General features: G+C 38.0%; 2 protein-coding genes across 7 annotated transcripts in view; one reads left to right on the top strand and one right to left on the bottom strand.

Moving 5' to 3' along the window:
* The window catches only part of LOC117419966 (diacylglycerol kinase iota-like), an 87,458-nt gene extending 69,895 nt beyond the window's left edge, over window positions 1-17,563 (top strand). For all 5 annotated transcript variants that reach the window (XM_034033421.3, XM_034033423.3, XM_034033420.3 and 2 more), the window contains 13 exons: window positions 1,074-1,174; window positions 2,459-2,538; window positions 2,753-2,797; window positions 3,270-3,336; window positions 3,920-3,960; window positions 5,009-5,136; window positions 5,775-5,900; window positions 6,332-6,357; window positions 7,621-7,658; window positions 8,780-8,900; window positions 9,368-9,404; window positions 9,937-10,036; window positions 10,564-17,563. In XM_034033421.3, the coding sequence (XP_033889312.1) occupies window positions 1,074-1,174; window positions 2,459-2,538; window positions 2,753-2,797; window positions 3,270-3,336; window positions 3,920-3,960; window positions 5,009-5,136; window positions 5,775-5,900; window positions 6,332-6,357; window positions 7,621-7,658; window positions 8,780-8,900; window positions 9,368-9,404; window positions 9,937-10,036; window positions 10,564-10,680 (1,027 nt within the window). In that variant the 3' untranslated portion in view covers window positions 10,681-17,563. The remainder of the gene's footprint in view (window positions 1-1,073; window positions 1,175-2,458; window positions 2,539-2,752; window positions 2,798-3,269; window positions 3,337-3,919; window positions 3,961-5,008; window positions 5,137-5,774; window positions 5,901-6,331; window positions 6,358-7,620; window positions 7,659-8,779; window positions 8,901-9,367; window positions 9,405-9,936; window positions 10,037-10,563) is intronic.
* Window positions 17,564-22,307: 4,744 nt separating this feature from the next.
* LOC117419981 (transcriptional enhancer factor TEF-3) overlaps window positions 22,308-24,555 on the bottom strand; it is a 38,834-nt gene continuing 36,586 nt past the window's right edge. For both annotated transcript variants that reach the window (XM_034033445.3, XM_034033446.3), the window contains one exon: window positions 22,308-24,049. In XM_034033445.3, coding sequence (XP_033889336.2) covers window positions 23,936-24,049 — 114 coding nt within the window. In that variant the 3' untranslated portion in view covers window positions 22,308-23,935. The remainder of the gene's footprint in view (window positions 24,050-24,555) is intronic.

Below are 24,555 nucleotides of genomic sequence, written 5' to 3'. Positions count from 1 at the left end.
GACATGTTTGTTTTCTGAACTATTGTAATATAATTTGTAGGTTTCCCTGTTTATTTTAATGACAGCAATGAGCCAAGTGATGTTTATAAACTATGTCTATGAACTTTATGGCATGTTTGAAGTGTCTTCAGGTGCTTTACTTACTAGTACAGCAACAAAAGTCTTATTTAAAAAAACTGTTGGCTTTAATAAAAATACAAAAATTGTAATATTTATTAATTTACTTATTTTAACTATTAACATTATAGTTAAGTTCAAATGCCATGTTTAATACGTTGATAAAAAGTGAGAAAAACAGAATTGGCAATTTTTGAAAAATTTGCTATTCCCAAAAATGGAATATCAGTAGCCCTAAAGATGGTTACAATTGAAGGCAGTGCAGGCGCCAGTGTTTTATACAGTAGTGTAAAGCAATTACATGCAGGCCACCAGTTAAGCATGCAGTCTATATCTATGATATCAACTGACAGGGCTGCATTGATGATAAGATCTCAGACAGGCTTCATAAAGGTAAATGTACGCTTCATAAAAATTATTTTATATATAAATCAGAGGATGATTCAGAATCAGAGGCAGAGCCACAATAAATGCATTGTTTAAATTTAAAGCAAATTGTAAAATTGTTGAGATACTTGTGTTGGAATACTGTTTCAAAATTGTATAATGCAACAAAAATAATATATTAAAAGGGTTAATGCGTGGCAAAGGTTTCTCACTGATAATTTACCCTTTCTCAGTCAAAACGGCAAGTTTCTCAGTATCTAAAAAGCTTAGAGGGAACGCTGCCCATAGGAGACCCACCTGATACGCTAGCACACTGGTACTGGAATGGTACCACGGGACTGCAGTAAATGAGCAATGTGTATTGGTTCATATCGAGATACTATTGATATGTATAAAAAATAAAACATTACCTCCGTGGTACCATTCTACCAGGGCATGGTGCTTCAGTATAGAGAGGAATTGTAAACACCTCAACCCTTTTTTTCCTTTTGTTTTGGTTGAATGGTATTTGTTTGGAGTATGGTTTTCTGTTAACTTGTACTGTTCTTTCTTTGTTTTCTTTTTTTTAGCCCTCACTCTGTTCCAGACCGGTTGCGGGTTCGAGTGAACAGAATAAGCTTGCAGGATTACGAGGCACTTCAGTTTGACAAGGAGAGACTGCGAGAAGTCTGTGAGTGTGCAGGGAGGTTACAATTACATCTAATGCAGTCTCATGCCATAGGGCACACAATACATTTGTTTTGTGAATGTTCCTAGTGTTTTACTACTTCACTTTAAACAAATGCACATTTCCTAAGAAGAAATCAAATAATATCATTGCCTTTGCACTTTTCTAAGGCAACTTACTGTATTTATACTTCTGTTCCACATGTACCCTCTCATCCTACTTTGTGCTAGGTTTGAAGAAGTGACTTGGATGAAAGAGGATCAAATTAATTTGATTTCAACACGATTTATCCAAACATTATACATTGTGTGGCTGTAGCCCTAGTACCAGTTGTAAACAGACCAGCTCATCAGAGCATCTCTTTATGATTACAGCTGACAGTGCTGTCATGAACACACCATGCAACTCAATAGAACTACATCAGCTGAATGTATAAACATACCATAGATATTCATCCTCAGTGGGGGGATGCAGTAGTTCCTCGTTATTTCGATAACACACAGGGCCCTTTAACAGGAAAGAACAGTACATGTACAATTGACTGTCTACATGGTCAATCTGTGAATCAATTGAATTCATGAATTAATGAGGGAGCACCTAAAATAATACAGATAAGGGAAGGCTGGAGTATTTTTAAATTAATTAAAACCATCAGGAGACCAATTTAATATAGAGTCAAGGTTATTGGTTTAAATACAACACACAAGTCCTTATTAAATGGAACGATAGAACAGCCTTCATAGAACAGCAATTTCAACAAGGAATAGTGTACAGCAAAATATACATATGAAGCTGTAGTTCCATCAAGAGCTTCTGGCGACATGATAATCAATGGTTTGTTGTGATATATGGTAACAAATAATGCAAGCTGTTTTTGGCACTTTACTGTTACTTTAAGTTAATGACACCGGTGTTATATTGTGTGTTGCTGGTAATTTTCTTTTCCCTCAGCCGTTCTAGTTAGTTGCATGTTGCTTTACCTTGATTTTACAGTGCTTTTACACTGCTTTACTACACTTTGCTATGCTTTTACCAAGGTATACCGCAGTAAACTGCCCTGTATTTTTTTCCTCAGCCATTCCAGTCGGCTTTATGGATTTATTTACCATGTAATTACCATACCAAGGTTAATCATTGTTTTTAACCATACTGTGCCATCCATGCTTGTGATGTACCATGCTAACCTGTGCTTCACAATGCTTTTAGTGCTTTACTACACTTTGCTATGCATTTGCCATGCTATACATGGCAGTAACCTGTTATAATCCTGTATTTCTTTTCCTTCAGCCATTCCAGTTGGGATCATTGTTGTTCGTGGAGATTGTGATCTGGAGACCTGTCGGCTGTACATTGACCGGCTGCAGGAGGTAAGTCTGGTAGTGGTGATGGTCATGTTAAACAATTCTTCAAACACAAAACAGGTCAATGCACTGCTTCTGTCAGTTATTTCTCTCCAACTCCCTGCTCCCTTTTTAAAAGGCATAGTGTCACTTTTATAACATGTTTTTTTTACGTATGTTCCTCTTTCTCTTGAATGTGCTCATGTATGATAGTCTCTTGCTCTCTCTTTCTGTCTTTTAGGATATTCACCCAGCTTTTTCCAGCACTCACAGAGTACATTACCAGGTATTTACTTCTTTGTTTGTACAGTGTGCAGTGAACTAGTGAAGGGTACTTGTACACTGAAGTGAGTGTTAAAGTACTGCTAGCATTGCCTTTTCAAGAATTAAACAAATTGTTGAATTATTAAATTGTAAAACTAAAGAAAAGCACTGTTCAGGCTTTGTATTTACAGTACCAGATTACCCTATAAAAATGTACCACAGAAAATTTGCAGTGTAACATGCTACACCATGTGTTTACTGTGTAGTTACATGCTTTACCATGGTTAATCATGGTTTTTACCATACTTTACCATCCTGAGACGTGTGTGTGCTGGCGATGTACACTACTGCCTACTGGTAACAAAGCTGACACCACCAAACCAATGACGTAAACCAGGATCAAACCCAGGGCTCTTGAAGTGAAAGGCTTGTGCATTAACCCATTCTCTGTTGCCAGCGTGTCTGATGTTATTGTACTCCTGCCTCCCTGTCAGAATGAGAACGAACCCCAGTCCAGACCATGCTCACAGAGACTCTGTCCCAACTGGTGCTTTCTAGACTGTAAGTCTGCTGCAACTTCAGCATTACACTCATAGTATTCTGGGTCATATTCATAAGGATTTACCCCCGTGCTAAGTTAAGTTTCTGAAATCAAGCCATGTATTAAAAAGCTTTAAATGAATAGCTTTAAGTCAGCTATCACAATCACATGACTGATTTGATTCTATACCATAGATGGACTGCAGTGTTTCTGTGTGTTTTTTTAGTTGTTTTTTTGTACAGTAAATTACGTGATTAAATTCTACTGTATAACATGTGATTGATCCTGCTGTTATCGCAATCCAGGATCTAGAAATAAAATGATTTCTTGATGCAGTGAATTCAGATTTATTTTAAATGAAATAATGCCCAACCAATTACATTTTTAATGAGGGGTGTAGCGGTAATATCTGATTTGGAAATTTACAGTTCTTAAACACATCTCTGAATATGCCATGTATGAGTAAACAGAAGACTGCATCGAGCTGAATCGGGCTGCAGGAGTGGATACTCGTCAGCGAGCTTAAACCGATGATCCAGCAAGGTCAACACTTTAAAAATACATCAAAATCATTTCACTTTGTCTCTCTTTTTTTTTTTTTAGCTACTTCTGGTGATCTTTTCTATCGCATTGACAGAGCTCAGGTAGGAATAGGACTGGGGTAAGATTTTTTTGCAGTAGCACTAAAAATACACTTCATGCACTTTAACTATTAGTTTTTATATGGGAAAGCACAGATGCACAAACATGTTTTAATTCATTTTTACACCACATAATTGAAGTTGCAGTGTTCCACAATAATAATAAAAACATTAAAACTTGGTGTTAGTTTACTACAGTCTCCCACAGTTTATCTTTTTGCTGCTCTTTGGCATTCTCAAGTTGTTTGTTTCTGGTTTTGTAACCTGGAGAGGTTTATTTCTATGACACTCCAGAGTGGAAGGCTTTAGGAAAATGTAGTCAGCTGGAATTGCCAATTATTTTTTTCTCGTTTTCTCCCCAATTTGGAAAGCCCAATTATTTTTTTTTATTTCAATCTGGCTCACCGCTGCCATCCCCACGCTGACTTGGGAGAGATGAAGACGGACACACACGTCCTCCAAAACGTGTGCCGTCAGCCGTCCGCTTCTTTTCACTCTGCAGGCCCGCCATGCAGCCACCTCAGAGCTACAGCGTCGGCAGACCACGCAGCTCTGGGGAACTTACAGGCAGGCACACAGGCGCCGGCCAGTCTACAGGGGTCACTGGTGCGTGGTGAGCTGAGGACACCCAGGCCGACCTAAGCCCATCTCACCTGGGCGGCGCTCTGCCAATTGTGCGCCGCCCCCTGAGAACTCACGTCCAGTGAAATAGCCTGGACTCGATAGGTCACATCCTGCACTCCACGCGGAGTGCCTTTACCGAATACACCACTTGGGAGCCGAAAACATAAGCATATTCAAGCTCTATAATAGCTTCCAGTCCAGTCTCAATACTGGAACCCAATAATGTTTAAATTGGTGTCATCTGGAGAATGGATTGACCGCAGTAGAAAAGCTTAGGTAAACCTTGGGGACTCTGTGTGTGTGGGGGGAAGGGTGTTCCTGTTGAAATGGATGGTCAGGCTCGATGTAGGTGGAGAAAAGGATCTCAAGAAGACAGCTCAGCATTTGACTGAAGCCTTGATGACAAAATAGTATGTTTTGTTTTCAGGAGCATCTCCACTTTGTGACAGAGATTTCTCAAGACGAGATCTTCATCCTGGAACCCGAGTCTCTAGGACAGCAGCCGGGAGGCAACACTCCGGGAATGCCAGACCTGGTGGTGGAGCCCTGCTCAGGGTGAGTACACACAGTGGGCAGAGTCAGCATGGTAACATCCTGTTCTGGATGCTGCATTCAAGTCAGTCTGTGTGAAATCATCACACCAGTCTCAGGTTTGGAGTAGCACAAAGCAGGTCAATGTATTGGTCTTTTCATCTGTGCAGTAGCAGTATTGCGTAGTGAGTTCTATGTTTTGTGTATCTGCTGACTGCTCATGTCTCATATGAGGCAGATTTTTCCAATTGTATAATTGGATGCTTCTTTGCCATTTGAAAGTGTTTCAAAGAGTTTCAAGAATTAGAACAAAAAGTTATTCAAGGGTATATTTGTGGCCGAAAATAGAGATCCTAGAGGAATATAAGTGGAAAAATGAAAATGACTTCATTTATACAGGACTAAAGTTTATAGAAATAGAAGATTTCTAACCAGGACAATTTTAATTACATTCTTATGTTGACTCCAAATCACAGAAACACGGACAAATGTACCTATGTTTTGTTCACTGTACTATATTGTGTTGTGTTATTACAACCTAAAACCTACTAGGCCATATTTTCAAAGCGATCCCTGCAGTCTTTAGTTGACTCGTATGTTTTCGTTGTAATGTTCCTTAACATGGTAGTTTGCTGCAGAATCCCTCTCCACTTCCCCCCCAGGATGTCTGAGTTGTGGAACGGCTCGGTCCGAAAGCGCATTGTGAGTGACAGTGGTGTGCTGCACTCTGCTACAAGACGGGAGAATCAGGAAAGGCAGTCCGAAGACTGGGACACACAGGGGCTACGGTAAGGATGTATTTACTCAATTAAAATGGGACTACAATGGCAATGCAGTTATTACTGTTGTAAATGGTAACGTAATGGCTGTAGAATGGAACCAAACTGGTAACATTTTTACATATCACAATAGTATGAACCAAAACTGTGATCTATTGCAGTGCATGTTCCAAATCCATTCCTTGGCGTTGCCATTGCAGATCATTTAGTGGTCTGCTAATGGTATGTATTGTTAATGTTACATTAGCATTACACTGATAATACATTGTTTTGTGTTTTTTTTGTCTGTAAGAGTTGCAAGTTGTGCTCAACTTGTTGGAATTGATCTTGTTCAACCGAATACAAGCAAACGGTTGCATTGAAGTTGCATCCTGTATTGTATGGGGCCTATTGCCTCAAAATAAAACTATCACGTCTGACTTTGATATTGGTTTTCCTAGGACCCCTGTAACTCCAGAAGAGCAAGGTAAGCTTGGTTATTGGTATATGATCTATTTATTAAATTATTTATAACTGAAATAACAATGCCCCATATCTAATTTTGAAAAGTTTGCATGCTGGATATAAAATAGTATCTGTTTTATATATGTTTTACTTGGTAGCTACAGAGCAATTAAACTTGGAAGGTAGCAATAGGATTGGCTTGCAGTTGTAATAAGATGAATTGGGTGGCATTATTACCCTCAGCCACTATAACACAACACATCTGCAGGTCATGGCAAGTGGCTGTTTGGTTGTCTGTATCTCTTTTAAAGGGAGTAAGAGAGGCTTAACAGAGGGCTGGTGTTGGAAAACATGGATCGAGAATTGATTAGCAGTTTGCTACGCATGTGGACTGGCAGAGCTATACTGGTGTTCTTTTCTGAAAAGAAACTAATATTGCAGATAGCAGACTGTTTGGTTCAAATTGCATGTACTGCTAACAATTGATAAGAGACCTTGTTTCTACAAGCTTCTTGTCCAACATTGACTGCAAGCTAACAAGATAACAGTGCTATGGACCAGAAGGGGCCAGGCTCTAAGACTTTTTGGGAATACAAAGCATAAAGGAGCTAAAAGGCTCCCAGGGACTGCCGTTGGACCCAAAGGTTCACAGGGAGAGTAAGAGATAATGCCACTGGACTCAAAGGGTCTAAGGCAAAACGGAGAGATAGTTACAAGGAAGATGACAAAAACCAGATGTATGGACCTTTTTGGGGCACCAGGGGTTTGAGGAATGCACTGAGTTCAGAGGTCGTCACACTAGACTACACACACACTCACACACACACACACATACACACACTCACACAAAATGGAATATATGGTAACAGGATAATGAGTTGTACCTCTTCTATTGGTTAAGTGTCAGAGAAAGAGGAGGAGAGAGACACCTATGCAGAAGGGTATTTAATGTCATGCAACGATTGTAAGAACGAGTATTCTGTTTGTCCTGTACCTGGGACCAGACTCCCTGCATATTTCAATAAACCTAACAACTGAGTGAAGAAAAGGACTCTGTGCATTTTCTTGAATCTACTTACTCACCATCCTCTTTTTTAAGTTACATCAGCTGGTCTAGAGGGAGTTCTTCAGATTGTCTCCATATGAAATGGTCTGACAAAGAGTAGTCTGCATGTGAGCGGGCCACAAGGAGGAATCGTCCTATATGTTAACATGAATACCGTCACATTGCTGTACTTTATCGCTGGTGGTATGGATGAATGATTTGAGACTGTTTCTGTTCCAGCTCTACTACAGGCTGCTGTCTGCGGAGACTTGCAAAAGGTAAACACGTTACTAGCCTCCAGTTACTCTTTTAACAGGTTCCAACTCAGGTGTCCACCATTGAAACAGGTAAAACCTGGATCAACGGTGAGCGGTGTTATATGATTCAGAGAAGATTAGTAATGGATGAATCATTTCTCTTTTAGAAATGTTCTCAGAATTTCTCACTTTAAGATAAAAATGAGTTAGTATACTGTGCTATCTCTGATTGTGCAACACTATCAGACATATTTTGAAGTGTAACGGACAGTGTTGTGTGATACACTGCTTTACAGATTCTGACCTCTGCAGGTGAGATTAAGTTCTATTACTACTTTTCCTAACTAGCCTGTGATTTACAGTGATTTACTATGCTTGCTTTAAGACAACATTATTTTACTGCTTTTTTGCTGGCCTTCTATATGTTAAATAGGCTTCAGTTGATTGAGAATGCTGCTGCCAAAAATGTCACACACACCGACTTCAGCATATCACTCCAGTGCTCAGATCCTCACACTGGCGCCCTGCAGGTTTAAGTAGTACTTCCTACTTATAAAGCCCTTCATGGCCTTGGGCCTTCTTATAGTGAAGGCTTGTTGATTCTGTATTTTCACATGTTCTTTGATGTCTTGAACGCTGATGTACTGGTGATTGCAAAAAGTCTGGTGGCAGACTATGGACTATGGAATTCAGTTCCAGTTCATAACTGGAAAACCACCACCATCAAATATTTTAAGTTAGATTGAAAACATATCCATTTGAACGTTTTGTTTTAGTTGCATCTGATTATAATCTGTTGTTTTTATTGGGAAGTGATCTGGGATGCCCTGCAGTGAACAGTGCCATATAAGAGTACATTTGTCTTGCACTGCTGTTGTAATATATCTATTGTATATGTAGTTGCCAGATTACACCCAATCTCTAATGGAGTCCCTTTCCCCCCTGAAAGGATACGTACTACTTATAGTGATGGTAGGCTGACGCCATTATTAACTAAAAAAGTATTTTATCATACTAAGCATTAGTTGTTCATACCTATATTATATTAATTGTTGTTTTGCAGGACATAAATAATGCCTGTTGCTATTGTGTAATGGATTTATTAAATTGTGTATAATTCAACTCTTTCTTGCCTGGCTCAGTTCTCGGAGATCTGCCGGCGAGGCATCAGCTTGATGGTGAGGAGTTCAAACGGCTGCTCTGCTCTACACCTCGCAGCCCAGCACGGGCACAGGGAGATTGTCACCTTGATTCTGGAGCACTGTGAGTTCTGTACTTCAAGTTAAGGACTCATAAAGCAAGATTTATCAAGGATTTACACCAAAATACAATAGGCAGCATTTTTTGTGAAATGTGATTTGAAAAACTAAACAATTTAGGAAACGTTCTGGGTCCTTTAAATGAACACTATTACATTTATTTTCCTGGGTGCAGTTTGCATTTTGGTGAAAAGACCTTGGTATCTGGTCGATGTTCATTGATCAACATGTATCAACATTTACAGCACTGGGGCATCACCTTGGATTGTATAAACCACTATGGTTATCCTGGTAATACCATTCAAAAGTTGTTGATGTAATCCAAATGGAATCCCTGGTTCTGTAAAAAGCTGCAAACAAATGGGTTACCCCTTTAAATCAACCCTGAATTAAGAACAATTGTCCGCCATTCTATTTTGAAAATCTCATTGCTCCCTGTGATTACATGAATGGCTGTGGTTTGAATTGCAGGCTCCATGACGCTGCTAGACATTGGAGACAGTGAAATGTGAGTATCTGTCTTGTCTTAATTAAATAACAACATGTAAATGTTGTGTTTAAATCAGTAGTGCTCTGTGCTTCCTGACTTTGAGTGAGCAGGATAATTTCATGAGCAGGATAATTTCCATGAGAGAGCAGGATCATTTCTTTGAGCGAGCAGAATCATTTCTTTGATTGAGCAGGATCATTTCTTTGAGTGAGCAGGATCATTTCGTGAGCAGGATCATTTCGTGATTAGGATCATTTCTTTGAGTGAGCAGGATCATTTCATGAGCGGAATCATTTCTTTGAGTGAGCAGGATCATTTTGTGAGCAGGATCATTTCCTTGAGAGAGCAGGATCATTTTGTGAGCAGGATCATTTCTTTGAGTGAGCAGGATCATTTTGTGAACAGGATCATTTATTGTGTTGCCCTGGGAAACCTGACTGCCATTCTATAGCAGTTGTTTGATCCATCCCAGGTTTAACTGAGATTAAATTGAGAACTTCTCTTTATTTCCATCCCTGTTATTTCCCTGACCTTTTCCTGTCTTTTCTAGGGGGGATACTGCGTTGCACAAAGCTGCCTACCATCGCCAGCACAGTGTCTGCAGGCTGCTCATCGATGCAGGGGCCTCCTTGATAAAGCCTGATTTTCAGGTAGATACTTTATCCTGTCCCTTTGCTAACTGTACAATGACAGGTTGTTGTTCTGACTAGGTTCCATAAATAGTGCTCAGAGGGACTTTTTCAGTTCTGTGCCTCACGTTTTAGCTACCTAGTTTGATAACAGGTTCTAGCACTGTTAGCTTCAGTATATGGCTCATTAGCTGTTTGAAAACTGCAGTCAGTGATACCTGGCTGACACGTTTTCCCAATTGCTGAAGCACAATTATTGACACTGCTAACACAATTATCAAAACATTTCACACAAACACCAAAACTTACACACAAGTTTGTGTGTAAGTTTTACAGGAAATACCTAAAGATCTGATATATTATCCCCACAGGCTACAGCAGTTCTGAAATATGTAGAAATAAATCTTGAATTCTTGTTTCATTTCATTCATTACAATCCCTCTCTCTTGCTTTTTTAATCTTTGCCCATGGTCGATCTCCCCCTTGTTTTCCTTCTATTCTCTGTGCCGCATTCCCTGCATTTTGCTCCATCCATAAAACCACTTTAGGGCAAGACACCCAAGGACAAGGCCCAGGCTGCTGGGGACTCAGATTTGGCCTCCTACCTGGAGAGCAGGCAGCAGTACCGGATAATCACCCATGAGGACCTGGAGACTGCGGTGTGAGTCACTGGAACCCGATGCAGAGAGTTGATGCTCTGCCTCTACACGCAGCTTTGATACCCCCTCCACACACACACACACCAATACTGCAGCCAGTATTGGGGTGTGGAGGCTGAGAGGAACTGTGGAGAATTTGTGAGACTTTACCAGGAGGCTGCTGTTTATTTTTTATTTATTTTTTGAGAGGTGGCGGGGGGTGGGGCAGCTGGCTCATAACTTTGTATCCAGCGACAGAGAATTGACTCACTATATCATCCAGCTCCCTGGACCTACCTCTCTCTATGACATATGAACATGCTGCACATTATTTAACACTACATCCTGGAGAAACAGTATTGGAGAATGTGGTGTAGATTTTACAGAACTATCTGTCCTGTGCATTCAGGATCCTAAATTGTCATTTAGCAGAGACAATCCAAAAAAGCTCTATTATGAGGCTCTGTATATCAGGAGGTTTTACTGTCGAAATGTTTTCAGGGGAGATTCACTTTCTCCTTGTTGATAGGTCTGGAAGCAACATTCACATTTGAGTAGAAGCTTTAGTGTAATATCCTAACGGTCAAGAAGCATGAGGCAATTTTCCTGTTGAAGCAACTAGTTGTATTTTTTTTTTTAACTTTGATATTGTTGCTTGAAGTTTTTTGCATATGGGGAAAATGGTTTGAAAATGTCACACGTAGTTGCTTTCTGTTGCATGCTCACGCCACCATATCAGCTAGCTGTTAAACCTTTTTAAACTGGCCGTCTCACTGCTGGGGGCAAGACACTGGTGTAAAATGCACTCTAAAACTACAAATCCCTGTCCCGCTAACAGCAGTCCTGCTTCCCACCACATTACAACTTCCCATTCTTCCTCACCCAGTTTATTATAACCTAACTCTCACTGATTTCCAGTACTTTTGTCAGTTTGGTATCTCCAGCAGCTCTTAAAATGCCCACCCCCTCTATCCCCACTCCCTCCAGCTCCCAGCCCTCTCAAAGCATGGCAGCCTTCCTGAGTGGACCATGCTTCTCCTGTATGTGAGTCAGAGCACAAAGCAGGAACTTCTAAGCTCTGAATTTGAAGCCAGGAGCAGACTGACATTCCAGGAGCATAGCCTTTTTTGGAGAATGTATTTATTATATTTTAAATGTCCTAAAATACTTATTTAATGATTTACTTGCTTACACTGGATTGCCTACGTGAGATACATAATCAGATTTGCCAGTATGGGAATCGTGAGTCCAACTTTTCAGAAAAGGTTTTTGCTATTGTAACCAGACAAGCAGTCGACTGGGATTGAAGCAAGCTTCTCCTGGTTAGAATGAAACAGCGGTGTGCCTAGCGCTACCTAGTGCATACTCAGAGAAATTGTGCTGTGCTGTGGCTGTCTGAGCTACTCCAGGTCTGCCAGATAATGATGTGTGTGCAGAGCACCTCCCTGTTGGTGCAACAAGGAAATATAGTAAGACAAAAAAAACACCAAATATATATTGAATTCTTCCACCATGCCTTGAGATGTGCAGAAACTATGGAAAATAAATCTCACACATTGGTGAAAAAGATACATTTCCAGCAAAGTTACAAAATATTTGTTTCTCAAATGATTCAATTAGTGTTGTTATTGTGTATTTATTTATTTCTCTCAAAAAAAAAATCTGAGCCATATTCAATGCAATATAAATGGATGACATTTGTGCATTATTTACATTACATTAATGTTATGAAACATGGGTGGTTGTTAATGACACTGCAGGGCTTTGTGGTGGATGGTGTTATTTTACAGTGACGTGGTTGGAAGTGTCTTGTTTTTGGTCAGTCACTAGGTGGGGGGCTTTTATTGTTTACCCCTCACAGGACGGACACCTGTTTTGGGGGCCTCCTGGCTTGTGGCAAGTCTTGGATTACACATATTATTAAATAACTGCTGCCACTTGTTTTTTCAGTACTGAATACACTTTGAAGGAGGAAGGTGCAATATCATATCTTTTAAAAGACAGTGTCCCCTAGAATCTGTTTTTATTTTATTATAATTAGGGCTGTCAGTTAATCACAGTTAACTTATGCGATTAAGACATTAATTATTTGGGAGATTCATTTTTTAACACACATTAAGCGCACACCTGTCTTGTCCCTCTTGGCATACCGTAATTCCTGTCCTGCAGCATAATTTTAGTGCATGCCAGGACTGAATGAGTGTAGTCATTGCCTGAATATAATATTAGTCATGGAACTGCATTATGTAGCAAAGCACTCAAACTGAAGGATTTGTTAATGGGAGTTTTTATTTATTTATTTTTTATTTTACTTTGACAGTTCATTGGATAGAAAGAGGGTTACTTGTATCTACTGTCAAACTGAGTTCCAGTATCACAGAAGTGCATCTAGTCTGCTGTACCACCTGCGTGCTAAACATGCTTTCACTTCTCAAAATACACTTTCTAGTAGTTTTTCTGCTACACACAACAACAAATGAAACCTGTCGGTTTCGACAGAGTACTCAGGATCAGAAATTCAGGATCGCTGCAAACCCATGAATCGACCTAAGTATGATACTATAACGTGCTGTTGGATAGCTGTCGACTTATTATTTACTTGTTTTATTTCAATAACCACATTTATTTTTAAACAATATTAATTACAATTATAGTGGCAATAACCGTTACTCAGTGAATGTTTTGTTTAATTTAGGCAATTTCAAGTTATTAATAAAATATAATTTTTTATTATTATTATTATTATTATTATTATTATTATTATTATTATTATTATTATTATTATTATTATTTAAACGGAAATGAAAAAACATCCATTATGTGTAAAGGAAACTGTAAAGGAAAGTGATAATTGTAAATTCATTAAGGTGAGTAATAAACTGACTTCATTGTGATTTAGCAGGTGATTAAAACATAAATATAAAACTATAAGGGAATCCAAAAATAGGAAAACAGGGTTTTTATGCTGGGTTGTTTTTGGATAATAATAATAATAATAATAATAATAATAATAATAATAATAATAATAATAATAATAGCATCCATAATAAAACAAACTTAAATGAGATTGATGCAGTAATTGTATCAATTAAATATGCGATTAAAATCAAGATTAACGTAGATTAATTTTCTAATAGCTTGACAACCCTAATTATAATATTTCATACAGTTTGCAGTTGTCTGCTCTACAGTCAGTCAGCTGTAACAAAGCTTGAAGATGTCATTTATAATCTACTTCTAAGTATACCTTTTTAAAAGTTTACCACAGTAAAAGGATAACAAAGTATAATAAAGCATTGTGAAAACATGGGTAAGCATTGTAAAGCACAGCGAGTTATAGTAAAGCATGCAAAAGACATGGCAAAACATAGTAAACTATGGCTAGTGCATAGTATAACCATGGGAAAAGCATGAGAAATTACCATGCAAATTTACTGTGGTAAACTTTTATATAGGAAAACATGGCTGTACCTTTATGACTTGCAGAGATGTAGAGGTATATAGGGTTTAAGGAACAAATTGGGGCTTGTGTCTACTGTACATTTTAAACTACCTTTGGGAATTGTAAACTTTCTGATAAAGTACAGTACACAAACAGACACCAAATAATAATAATTCAGTGAATAGAATTGAACTGGATTGTGAGACGTTACGACAGTTAACACAACAAAATTCAATTACAATGTAAAGTCGTATAATATACAGCATTTAATGTATAATAAAACAGACATTGAGGGTGTCAAATAGTTGCCACGCTTAGCAGACTCTCCAGCTTACAGAAGTAGTCTACCTCTTGCCACATGCCAGCCACAAGTTTGCAGTCATATGTTTCCTGTGAGGACATTTGCATGATTGGACTGTCTGATTTGTAAAGCTTTTTTTTCTTCTTTTTTCTTTTTAATGCATGGACCTACCTTCAGGGCAGGATGTCCGAAGGATTACATTTATTCTTCTCTTGTGTTTCTATTTTATGTTTTAACTGAATGTTTTTTGGGTTTTTTTTTTTTTTTTTGGTTTCTTTTTTTTAAACTATGGATTTACTTGAATGTTTGAATATTTTCAGAGGTGCAAGTGTGTTGATATTTCCTGTCCCTGCCCAACTTTCCCCTCTCCTGCATTTGGGATATCCCACTCTTCACAGTGGGGAATTGTATTCCTCTGCTATATGGAGAATTTACTGCCGTTTGTGGGGACAGGTTGTTAAATAGTGTATGTGGAGTTTATACCACTGGGTGGTGCTGTCTGATGTGGAGAACCGCACTGGTGTATCATTAAAAAAAAGTGTACTTTGTGATTCTTATTGGACTTTATTTTAAACGGTACAGCAGTACCCTACTGCAGACAGACGTTACACAGATACAGTGGAATTACATGTACACAATCGAGCATCTGATTGTCTTGGCTTTGCCTTTTTCAAGAAGTGTCTGCATTCTAGCACTTCCAATCATAGAGTAATGAATCAGCATTTGATTTTAACATTATCGTCTATCAGCAAAGTTTTTATTAAAGACCAACCCTCTGCTGTAGAATCATACTTCAAAGACAATTCCAGTCTGGGAAAGTTACCATACAGTAGGCAAGGATTGAAAGGATCAGTGAGCCTGTTCCTCCTTACACACTGTTCCATGTCATTCCATTGAATTTCAACAGTTTTTTCCAGGAACTGGTCTATAGCAACTTATTTAATCCACAGTATAAACATGTGTCTTGTAATTGTCAACTCAGCCTGAAATAGAATCAAACCCCAGTTAAAAGACTACTATGCCTTTGATTATGGCATTGTCCAATTTAGGCCTTATTTTTACAGCTGTGTTGTTGTTCAGCTTGCACTCTGGTTTGAACTGAGACTCTATGACAGTATAAACTGGACATGCAAACTGACCCTTTCGCTTCGATGGAGGAAATTACTTAAGGGTCCAGCTGTACAGTGACATAGGGCTACACTCAGTGGGATCCAAACAACAGGCAACAACTTCTGCTGTTTCCCGGTCGATGGACGTCCTATATAGGGTACGTGATGCGGTGAAGGTTTACCTGGCCCAATTTCCACCGGTGGAGGCTTCTATTGCCATGCTGGTCCAGGCACCTAATTTAACGCTCCTATCCAAGGACGCTACCTGCCCCAACAAGCAGTGCCTGGTCTCTGAAGTGATCCTCAAGCACGCCTATTCAGCCAGTGCGTTTGCCACAATGCTAGGCAGTTATAATAGCATCCTGGTAGCCTACCAGTGCCATTTGCTTAGGTCCCTTTCTGAGAACCACAGGCCCTCACCACAACAGTTGGATGAGCTATGCCTGGTTAACAGGAACCTGCTCTGTGTGTCTAAACTCAGCAGGCAGGCTGTGGGGAGGAACCTGGCTGCGCTGGTAGCTGCATGTAGGCAGCTTTGGCTTTCCCAGGCATGCGTGTCTGACGAGGACAAGGCACCTGCTTCACAAGCGACCATCTCCAGTGTGTAAACCAGCGGCAAACTGGCACCCTAGGCACCAGCCGGCACAGAGACAAAAGCCGCAGGCCAAGACACAGGTTGAGCAGCAGCTCTAGGGATTTGGTACACTTACCCATAGGGTAATGGTTACATTTCGTACTTGAAAGGGAATGTTAGGTTATTATCATAACCCTGGTTCCCTGAAATAGAAATGTAACCATTAACCTTCAAGGTCGCTGCGTCCATGATTGCAGCAGTCTTGAAGGGAAAATGATGTTGAGGTCTGTGACTGCAGTGCTTTTGTGCCCTCAGGGGCAGGCCATGACTGCGTCACAGGCTCTACGAGCAGCTGTGTCACTGTAAATATGTCATTTGGAGCTATCTGAGTTCAGATGACTGTCATGTGAACTTTGCTGTTCAACTCAATCCCAGTGACAGATGGAAACAAGGCAATAGAGACTGAAATGTGTTTTAAAAAGTACTGTATCCTGGTTTTGGAAAAGGCATTTAAATAAGCATGTTTCTGAATTGTAACATTTTTTATCTACGTTGTCAGATTCACGGACACAACACTGCAATATAAAAACGAAGCAATGGTACTGTTTAAACCGCAGTACTTTTTGATCGGCAAAAACAAAGATTTTTTAGAAACAAAGATTTTGGAATACAGTGGAGTTTATTTTATTTAATTTTGCACAGCGCTAAAAGAGGTCACATTATTTCAATCCTGTATTATTTTCAGTCGCACAGTGATGCGTTGCTTCAAACAAAAGAGAAGAAAAGCCATAGGTGGTTGCTGCACATATACTCACACAGTTAACAACACTTACACAAGCAGACACATTTGCTTGTGTGTGTGTCGGTTTGCATTATTAGGACCTGCCTCATAACCCCTTGTCATTTTGTATCTTTAAATTAATCCTATAAAAAACGTACCCTAGGCATTCAAGCTAGGTCATTTTCCACATCAGTTAGTGCCAAATCCAAGAGAAATGCCCACAGCAAAGGGTATTACTGCACCTATGACTCATTAAGACTTTCAAGATTCTAAGTCTTGTTAGCATAAGTCTAAGTCTTGTTGAATCTAGAAGAATGACTGCTCTACTGAGAACCTGACAGGCAAGGTGGTCTGTGAGGCTTATAAAAACGATATTCATTTTTTAGTATAATTTTTCCCCAAATAAATACAGGCATACTGTACACGCATCTACTGAAGTTGTTTTGAAGCTGATAAAGAAGCCGCCATGCCAAAAGTGGAGCTCTAATATTATCCTAAAGGGACAGTGTAATTCTGGAGAAATTATTTATATTTGTATTCTAACTTTACAGAGGCATTATACAGTAAACTTCAATTACAATTAAAAAAAATATAAAGTGGCTCTGTCAAATAAAATGTCACTATTTTTCACAACTATCCGTATTTTTCTGTATTGAATTTTTAAAACTTTAAAATACTGGTAGTATAAAAAAAAAAAGGCCATGGCTAATATGAAACAGTAGCTGGGATGAAAGTTAAAAGTCCCAGCTTTGGTGGTTTCAAACTACTCCCTCCAGGACAGCTCTTACAATAAACATTCTCAGTCTCAGAGTCTCAGCATGTGAGCAGCAGGGAAGTGAATCAGCCTTTCAGCCTTTAGGTAAATCAAACCCTGTATCATTTGGGTTTCTGATACAAATAGTTTAAATCAAATTAGCACTAAAAATAAACCCTGGAAATTTAAAGGCTCTCCAGGATTGAGAAGGATGTAAGGAAAGGGATTGTTATTGTTGAGCTCTGGAGGCGCAAGCGCCTGTGCTGCTGCTGCTGCTGCTGCTGCTGTGTCCCCCAGGCTGGAAGGACATTGTTTATGTGTATTCTCTGTGTACACAGCTTCAGCAGGGCAGTGGAGTGTGTGTGTGTGTAACTGTAATATAAATGTATCTGATGTAACAAAGGAATATATAACTGAATAAATACTGTATGGGATTCTTATTAGAAAGTGTCTTTCATGGAGTTTTTTTTTTTAAAGTTCTGTGGCGCATGGAGTGTGTGTGTGTGTGTGTGTGTGTGTGTGTGTGTGTGTGTGTGTGTGTGTGTGACATGCTCTACATGCTACTCGGTATGCAGGCATGTCTTTGCTTGAGTGTGTGTGTCTGCTCATGTATGTGTGCATGTATCAAAACCAAATCCATGTCCACACATGTCATTATTGATTGCAGCTATTAACAACTGGGTTGGTAAGGACCTGATCTGTTAAGGTGAGCTCCTTCAAACTTTCAAACTAAAAGTTTGTGTAAAAGAAAACTATCCTTAGTGCTCAGTTTAGCATGACCATATGGATCTCAGAACAGTAGAATCTAGACTGCATCTAGACCTCACAAGTTATGGTTACAGGCATAGGCATGAAAGTGTAGATGTGTGACTCTCCCATTATTTTTAGTGTACCTCTCCTCTGAACAAACAGGTTTATATGGTTTTTTTTCTTCTTTAGGTGGAGTTACAGTTGTACAGTTCACAAACAAGTGTTTGATATGAATATGTGCACTTTTAAACTGGGCAGAAATGAGGGCAGAATGAATTTGTTCCAGTACCAACAGCACATTTAAATACACCGACTAACATTTTTAATTTGCTCGTAATGTGTCAGAGACATTCTGACTCGCATTAAATTATGGGCATAAACTACAGAGGCTGATAGCTCAGAAGGTATAAACTACAGTCAAATTATTATAAGTTTGAATTGTGACATTACAGGTTATTGGTAAATAAAAGCAAAGTGCTTGGTGTACTGTTAGTTTTTCTGCCTTTGTCATAAAAGGCAAGAGGCTGCACCAGGACTGTCCAGCAGACGGATCTTGAGCCAAAGTATGCTTATCTTCATTAAGAGGTTAAGACTGTTAAGAGATTTGGAACTAGAAGATAAATGGCTGGCTTTATTAGTCAGATACCATATCCACACCACCTACATTTAAAAAATGTGATTGCCATTGACTTAATTTACAATCACGTGATAATTGGGTGGTATACTTTCCCTTACTTCTCAGGTTAGGTTCAGCTACTTAGCACAAGAAAATTGTCTTCTTTCTGCCACCATTGGAAAATGGATTGGACTATTGATCATGATGTTTTCACCACTGTGTTTAGAAACATTTAATACAAAAGAACATGTATTGCAGAGGAATAATATTTAAATTAAAAGTCAGTATGTGCAGGCTTCTCTATGTTCTAAAATCCTCAATAACATTATGCCTGGATACCTCTTTTGTCAGCTTCTTCAGTGCTATAGAAAGTTATGCAGACTTTGTCAGTTTCTATCAAAAGTAATGGTTTCATTGCTCAAATTTTAGTTTTTATGATTATAAGTCTTTTTATTTGTATTAAAACAATACTTATTATAATGTACTAAATTGAATATTATATTTATAAAACCAAAAAGTTCTGTCTTAAGCAGGTATTACAACTGGAAAACATACTTACAGACATATAGTTAAAACTTTTTTGCCATTTGTATTGACCCTGGAAAGTAACCTTGCACTTTGTGGTTTCTGCACTGATAAGAGTAGGTGCAGCACTGAACTTTGACAAAGCCCCTATTGTTTGGTAAATTCGAACTGCAGAAAGAAGAGCACCCAGGTGCATTGATATGAACTGGTTTCATAAACATCAACTGGAAATACACATGGGAGGGGTCATACACAAAAAAACACTCATTATCATATAATAGACGTATCCCACCAACTCAACACCACACGACCATCATGACAGTAAAAGCACCTCCTGAGTGGGTTTTAACCTGAGTTTTTGTTTAAGTACGTTTTAATAGATTAAATAAAGTTTTTTGTATATGAAACCTAAATCAACTTCTTTAATCCTTCAAAAATCATTCTCAATAATTCACAAGTTAAAGATCTGGGAATAGGACCCACAATCTACAGACGGTGAAATGCTGGGTGACGCACACTTTGCAGCTCGAATGAAATGAAGGAAGAATATCAAACAAAAACAAAGAGAGAAAGTAAAAATAAACACTAAATTATTATTTTTGTTCTCTGTATACATTTGTGTTAATTATTCTTTCTTCTTTTTCGTTCTCTCTCTCCTGTTTCTTTGAAGATATTTCGTCACTTGTCGAAACCACTCGCTGGCGCATGTGTATTTTGACCACCGAGTGAAAGCTGGATGTTCAGTTGAACCTAAATTTCATAATTTTGAACTAAGTGCTTGGAGACAGTGACATTGAGCAAACCCTCCATGAGTAATAAACAAAGGTATGAGGCTTTAAACCAACTGGGACAAAGTGTTTGCTTTCAGTGAGAACCTGTGTCTCATCTATAAATCGCTTACACACTAGTTTGTAAAAGGCGAGCAACCTCAAACGTCATTATGAAACAAATCACAACACATTTTAATCTGAATATCCTCCTGGATCAGACTTGATGAGAAACAAGCTGGCCTCTTTAAAAGCACGCCTCAGCAGTCAGCAGATGCTCCTTTCAGCGTTCAGTAAAGAAGCTGATTTAACGATAAGTTTAAAATTGTATGGCAAGCATGGAATATTGCTCACCCCAAACGTTCTTATTCAGATGAATTAATCTTTTTATAAAATTGGAGTGTTGGCGCTGGACTAGAGAATGCATGTTTAAATGTTATATTGCAGGTCTAAAATTAATATGATATTTACATAGCTTACGTCTTGTCATGAGAAGGTAATGTAATCACTTTCAAAATAAATACAGTGCATTTATCATCCACAAAGCTCTCAAAAGTATTTAATACAAGCAGTGCAGAAGTCATACAGATTTACTGATAAAGTTAATGAAAAAACAGAAACATTTGTATTTATTGTTGTGTGAATGATGATAATTGGGACGATACAAAACCAGAGTGAGGTTTTTCACAAGTTTTGTTTTTATTTATGAAATAAAATAGTAATACTGTATTGAAAATATCCTTGCATGCGTTTCCCTTTAAATAAAGCTCTGGAAAGTGAGTTATCAAAGTCTGAGACTTTCTGTCAGCTGTGTTTCTGCAAAGTCTGAGCTACTTGAGCAGCAACTACCAGTTTGCTAGCTCACCTGAAAGCTGCTTTTCCACAAGCTCACTTTCTCTGAAAGGACTGGCAACAGGGTATATTTTATTTCCATACCATCTGTGCCAGGCTGTGTGATCCCAACATCACCTGCAAAATACATCACAGGTAAACCATTTTTCCAGAATAGCACCTATTGTAGCATATTCCTTTGATATTTGTGTCCACGGGGTATTTTTGATATTTGAATAATAATAATAATAATAATAATAATAATAATAATAATAATAATAATAATAATAATAACAATAATAATAATAATAGCAAGGTGACAGCGTAATTAAGAATATTTGTTTAAGGGAAGGATAGGTGTAGTCTGAAAGGAGCTGTGTGGGGTTCAGTACATTGCATTTCTACGTATCCTACTGAAGTAAAACTACTTGGATATTGTACCATATTGCTTAATAAAATTTGGTATGACTAAGATTTTCTGGCTAGACTTACTACAGTATAGTAAGCCATTAAAAAGCAGCACAAAAGAGGAGACCAAAAAGTGTTTTGGTTTATTTGTAAATACTGCTTTGTGAACTAATAAGTAAAATTATAGGTAACACTTTAGTTTAGGTATCAGTTATAAGTGATTCTAAACAATCTATAAACATGTTATTAATTTTGCTATTAACAATTTAGAATATGATTAGACATAATAAGACTATTATACACTTTTGCCATTGTGTTGTTTTGTTTTTTTTTTGCAATTGTTTATAATCACTTATAACGGATACCGATAATACAGTATACTAAATAATTACAAATTACAATATTTAAAATAAGGTAAGCTGTTTGTTTTTTCAACTGATTGAAACAAAACCTTCAAAATGTAGAAATAATAAAGAATGCTTTCCCTAGTAGCAGACTGCGCTTGAATAACATTCATTGCAAAAGATTAAAACACATTTTAGAGCATTTAAATTACATTTTAAACTGAATAATAATATTATGATAGTCATTTTTAATGGACAGACACCGATATCTGTGTATTGTCTGGTTCGATTTATGTTTAACAGATTACTGTAGTACAGCAGTATTAACTTAGCATTGTTAAAAGGGTTGTAGTTAAAAAAATAAATAAATAAATACTGTATTTACTCACATTTAAGTCATCTCTGAATTCAAGTCGTACCCCCAAATCCGAAGACAAAAAAAAGACCCTGAATGCAAGTTGCATTTAATTCAATGAAAAAACACAATCATTTACAGTTAAACCTTTTAATTTCTAGATGTCAGCATGGAACACTGTATTGCATTAGAGAAAGTCACCAACGATATTACAAATGGGAAAATAAAATATGTACAGTACAGTACTTACAGTATTGAACTGCAGTCAGTTTTATTGTCCCCTCCTTTGTTTAATTTGGCCAATCTGACTTTCTGTCACATTCGCAAGGACAAGTAGCCTTTCGATTGCGTCTCCATCTTCTGACACACGTCTCGGACGCCCCAAATTCACATTCTGCTGCACGGTTTCCCTTTTCTTCAGCAAGCAAGGTTACTTTTCTTTTAAAAGCTGCATCATAAAATGAGCGTGAAGTTCAACGGGTAGCCATGTTAACACAGCGCATGAAGAGTCATTACTGTAGTGGGCATTACTGTGTACAGTAGCTCTCGTTCAAGCGCACTACAATAATTGACATTTGCAAATGTGAATCAGCCCCCTAACTGAAAAACCCTGAATCCAAGTTTAAACTTCAATTTTGGTAAAAAAAAACAAAAAGGTGTGACTTAAAATTGAGTAGGTCTCAATATGATAATTTAAAAATCATACCAGTTGTGCACTTTCATGTGTTATATAGGCATCACTGGTGCCATTCGGAAAAAAACACATGTTATAGTTAAACTGTATGTTTATTAAAAACATAATATTTGATTCTACAATAAGTTGAAAAAAATCTGTCTGCAAGCCATGCTTTCAGATAGTGTTGCACTTCCTTGGTCAGTTCACCTGGTGGGTAAAATGCCTCCACCCCTTTCCTGTCATTTACCAACCAGATTCCCTTATTGACTGACAAGCTCTCAGCTATGCTTTCACCCCAAATACCATGCAGAGGTGAAACGACCTAAGAATTGAAACAATAAGAGACTTCATGTGAGGAAGTCACAGAACCGGAGAACTTTCCTTCACTGTGTGTAGTGTCAGCTGTGTTTTTACATGAAAATGCATGTATGCTCTAGCATGTGTTTCTTTCAAAACTGCACATTTGAGGCCTTTGTAGCTAATGGAAGTGCAAAATAAACTTTATGGAATTATGTTGTTAGCTACAATCACTTTAAGTAGTATCCTTTTATATGACCTACATTTCATTTACAGCAGGCCATCCACCAAAATAAACTGAAGGAATCTATCAGGACAGAGACTCCTCTCTGTATAGCTCACCATGCCTGTGTCTATCCTCACTGTGATGGTGACCAAAAACACACCTTTCATATTCGTTACGTGTAGTACGTTAATACTGCAAGAAAACAATTTGTTTACAGTATTGTTTTGTGGAAAAAAACCCACAACCCTTTGCTCAGTTCCACATGCAAACATAGAAAAAAAAAACTAACAAATAAAAACTGTAAAACTCATAGAACAGTCCATGCAATTCCCTTGTCTTTTTTATCACCGTAAAAAGATCCATCAGTAACTGTATTTGTTATCCTCTTTAAATGTTCTAAGTGTTCGCATGGTTCAATTGTCTTGTTTAGGCACCAAAAAAACACATTCATTCTTGACCGGAGGTTGTGTTTGTTGCATCATTAGTAGAAGTAGTTGGATGGGGGTCAGTCTTGTCTCCCAATCCCCTAGTCCTTGACCAGTCTGTAGATGTGGTGCTGGGCACCATGTTCGCTAGTGGACACCTCAAAAACATAGGCGATGCACAGCAGTGTCTCTTGTGTGTCTCGGTTTGTTACCACCTGCAAAAAAAAAAAAAAAAAAAAAAGCAGCACATCATTACATTAAATGTTTAGTGGAGCGTTATTAATGAAGCAGCTTCTATTTTTATACAGGGTGATTATACAGGTTTTCGAATGGGAAGTGAAAGTAACAAAAATTAAATAATGAATGACAATTCATTAAATGTTAAATTTAAGCAAGTATCGAATATTGAATTTTAGCATCAAATAATAAATACTAGCATTAAATATTAAATTCATGTATCAAATGTTAAATTTTAACATCAAACGGTATCATCACTGGTATTAGTTTCTAGCAGATTTCTCGCTAGAATAATTTTTTGTCGACCCTAGTTCTGTAGCTGGGTCGCTATGTCGGCCCTAGCATCTTCAGCCATGTGAACCTAATAAAATAAAATAAAAACTGTTGTAAAAATAACCGCAAGGCTTAGTAACGTTATTTAATATGGAACTTTTTACATACAAAACAAGTAAAACAACATGACCCTTTTTTAATTTCTACAGAT

The sequence above is a fragment of the Acipenser ruthenus genome, chromosome 14, assembly GCF_902713425.1.
Source record: "Acipenser ruthenus chromosome 14, fAciRut3.2 maternal haplotype, whole genome shotgun sequence".
NCBI classification, from domain to species: domain Eukaryota; kingdom Metazoa; phylum Chordata; class Actinopteri; order Acipenseriformes; family Acipenseridae; genus Acipenser; species Acipenser ruthenus.
Note: the sequence above shows the minus strand (reverse complement) of the source record. Positions and strands in the feature narration are given on the sequence as shown.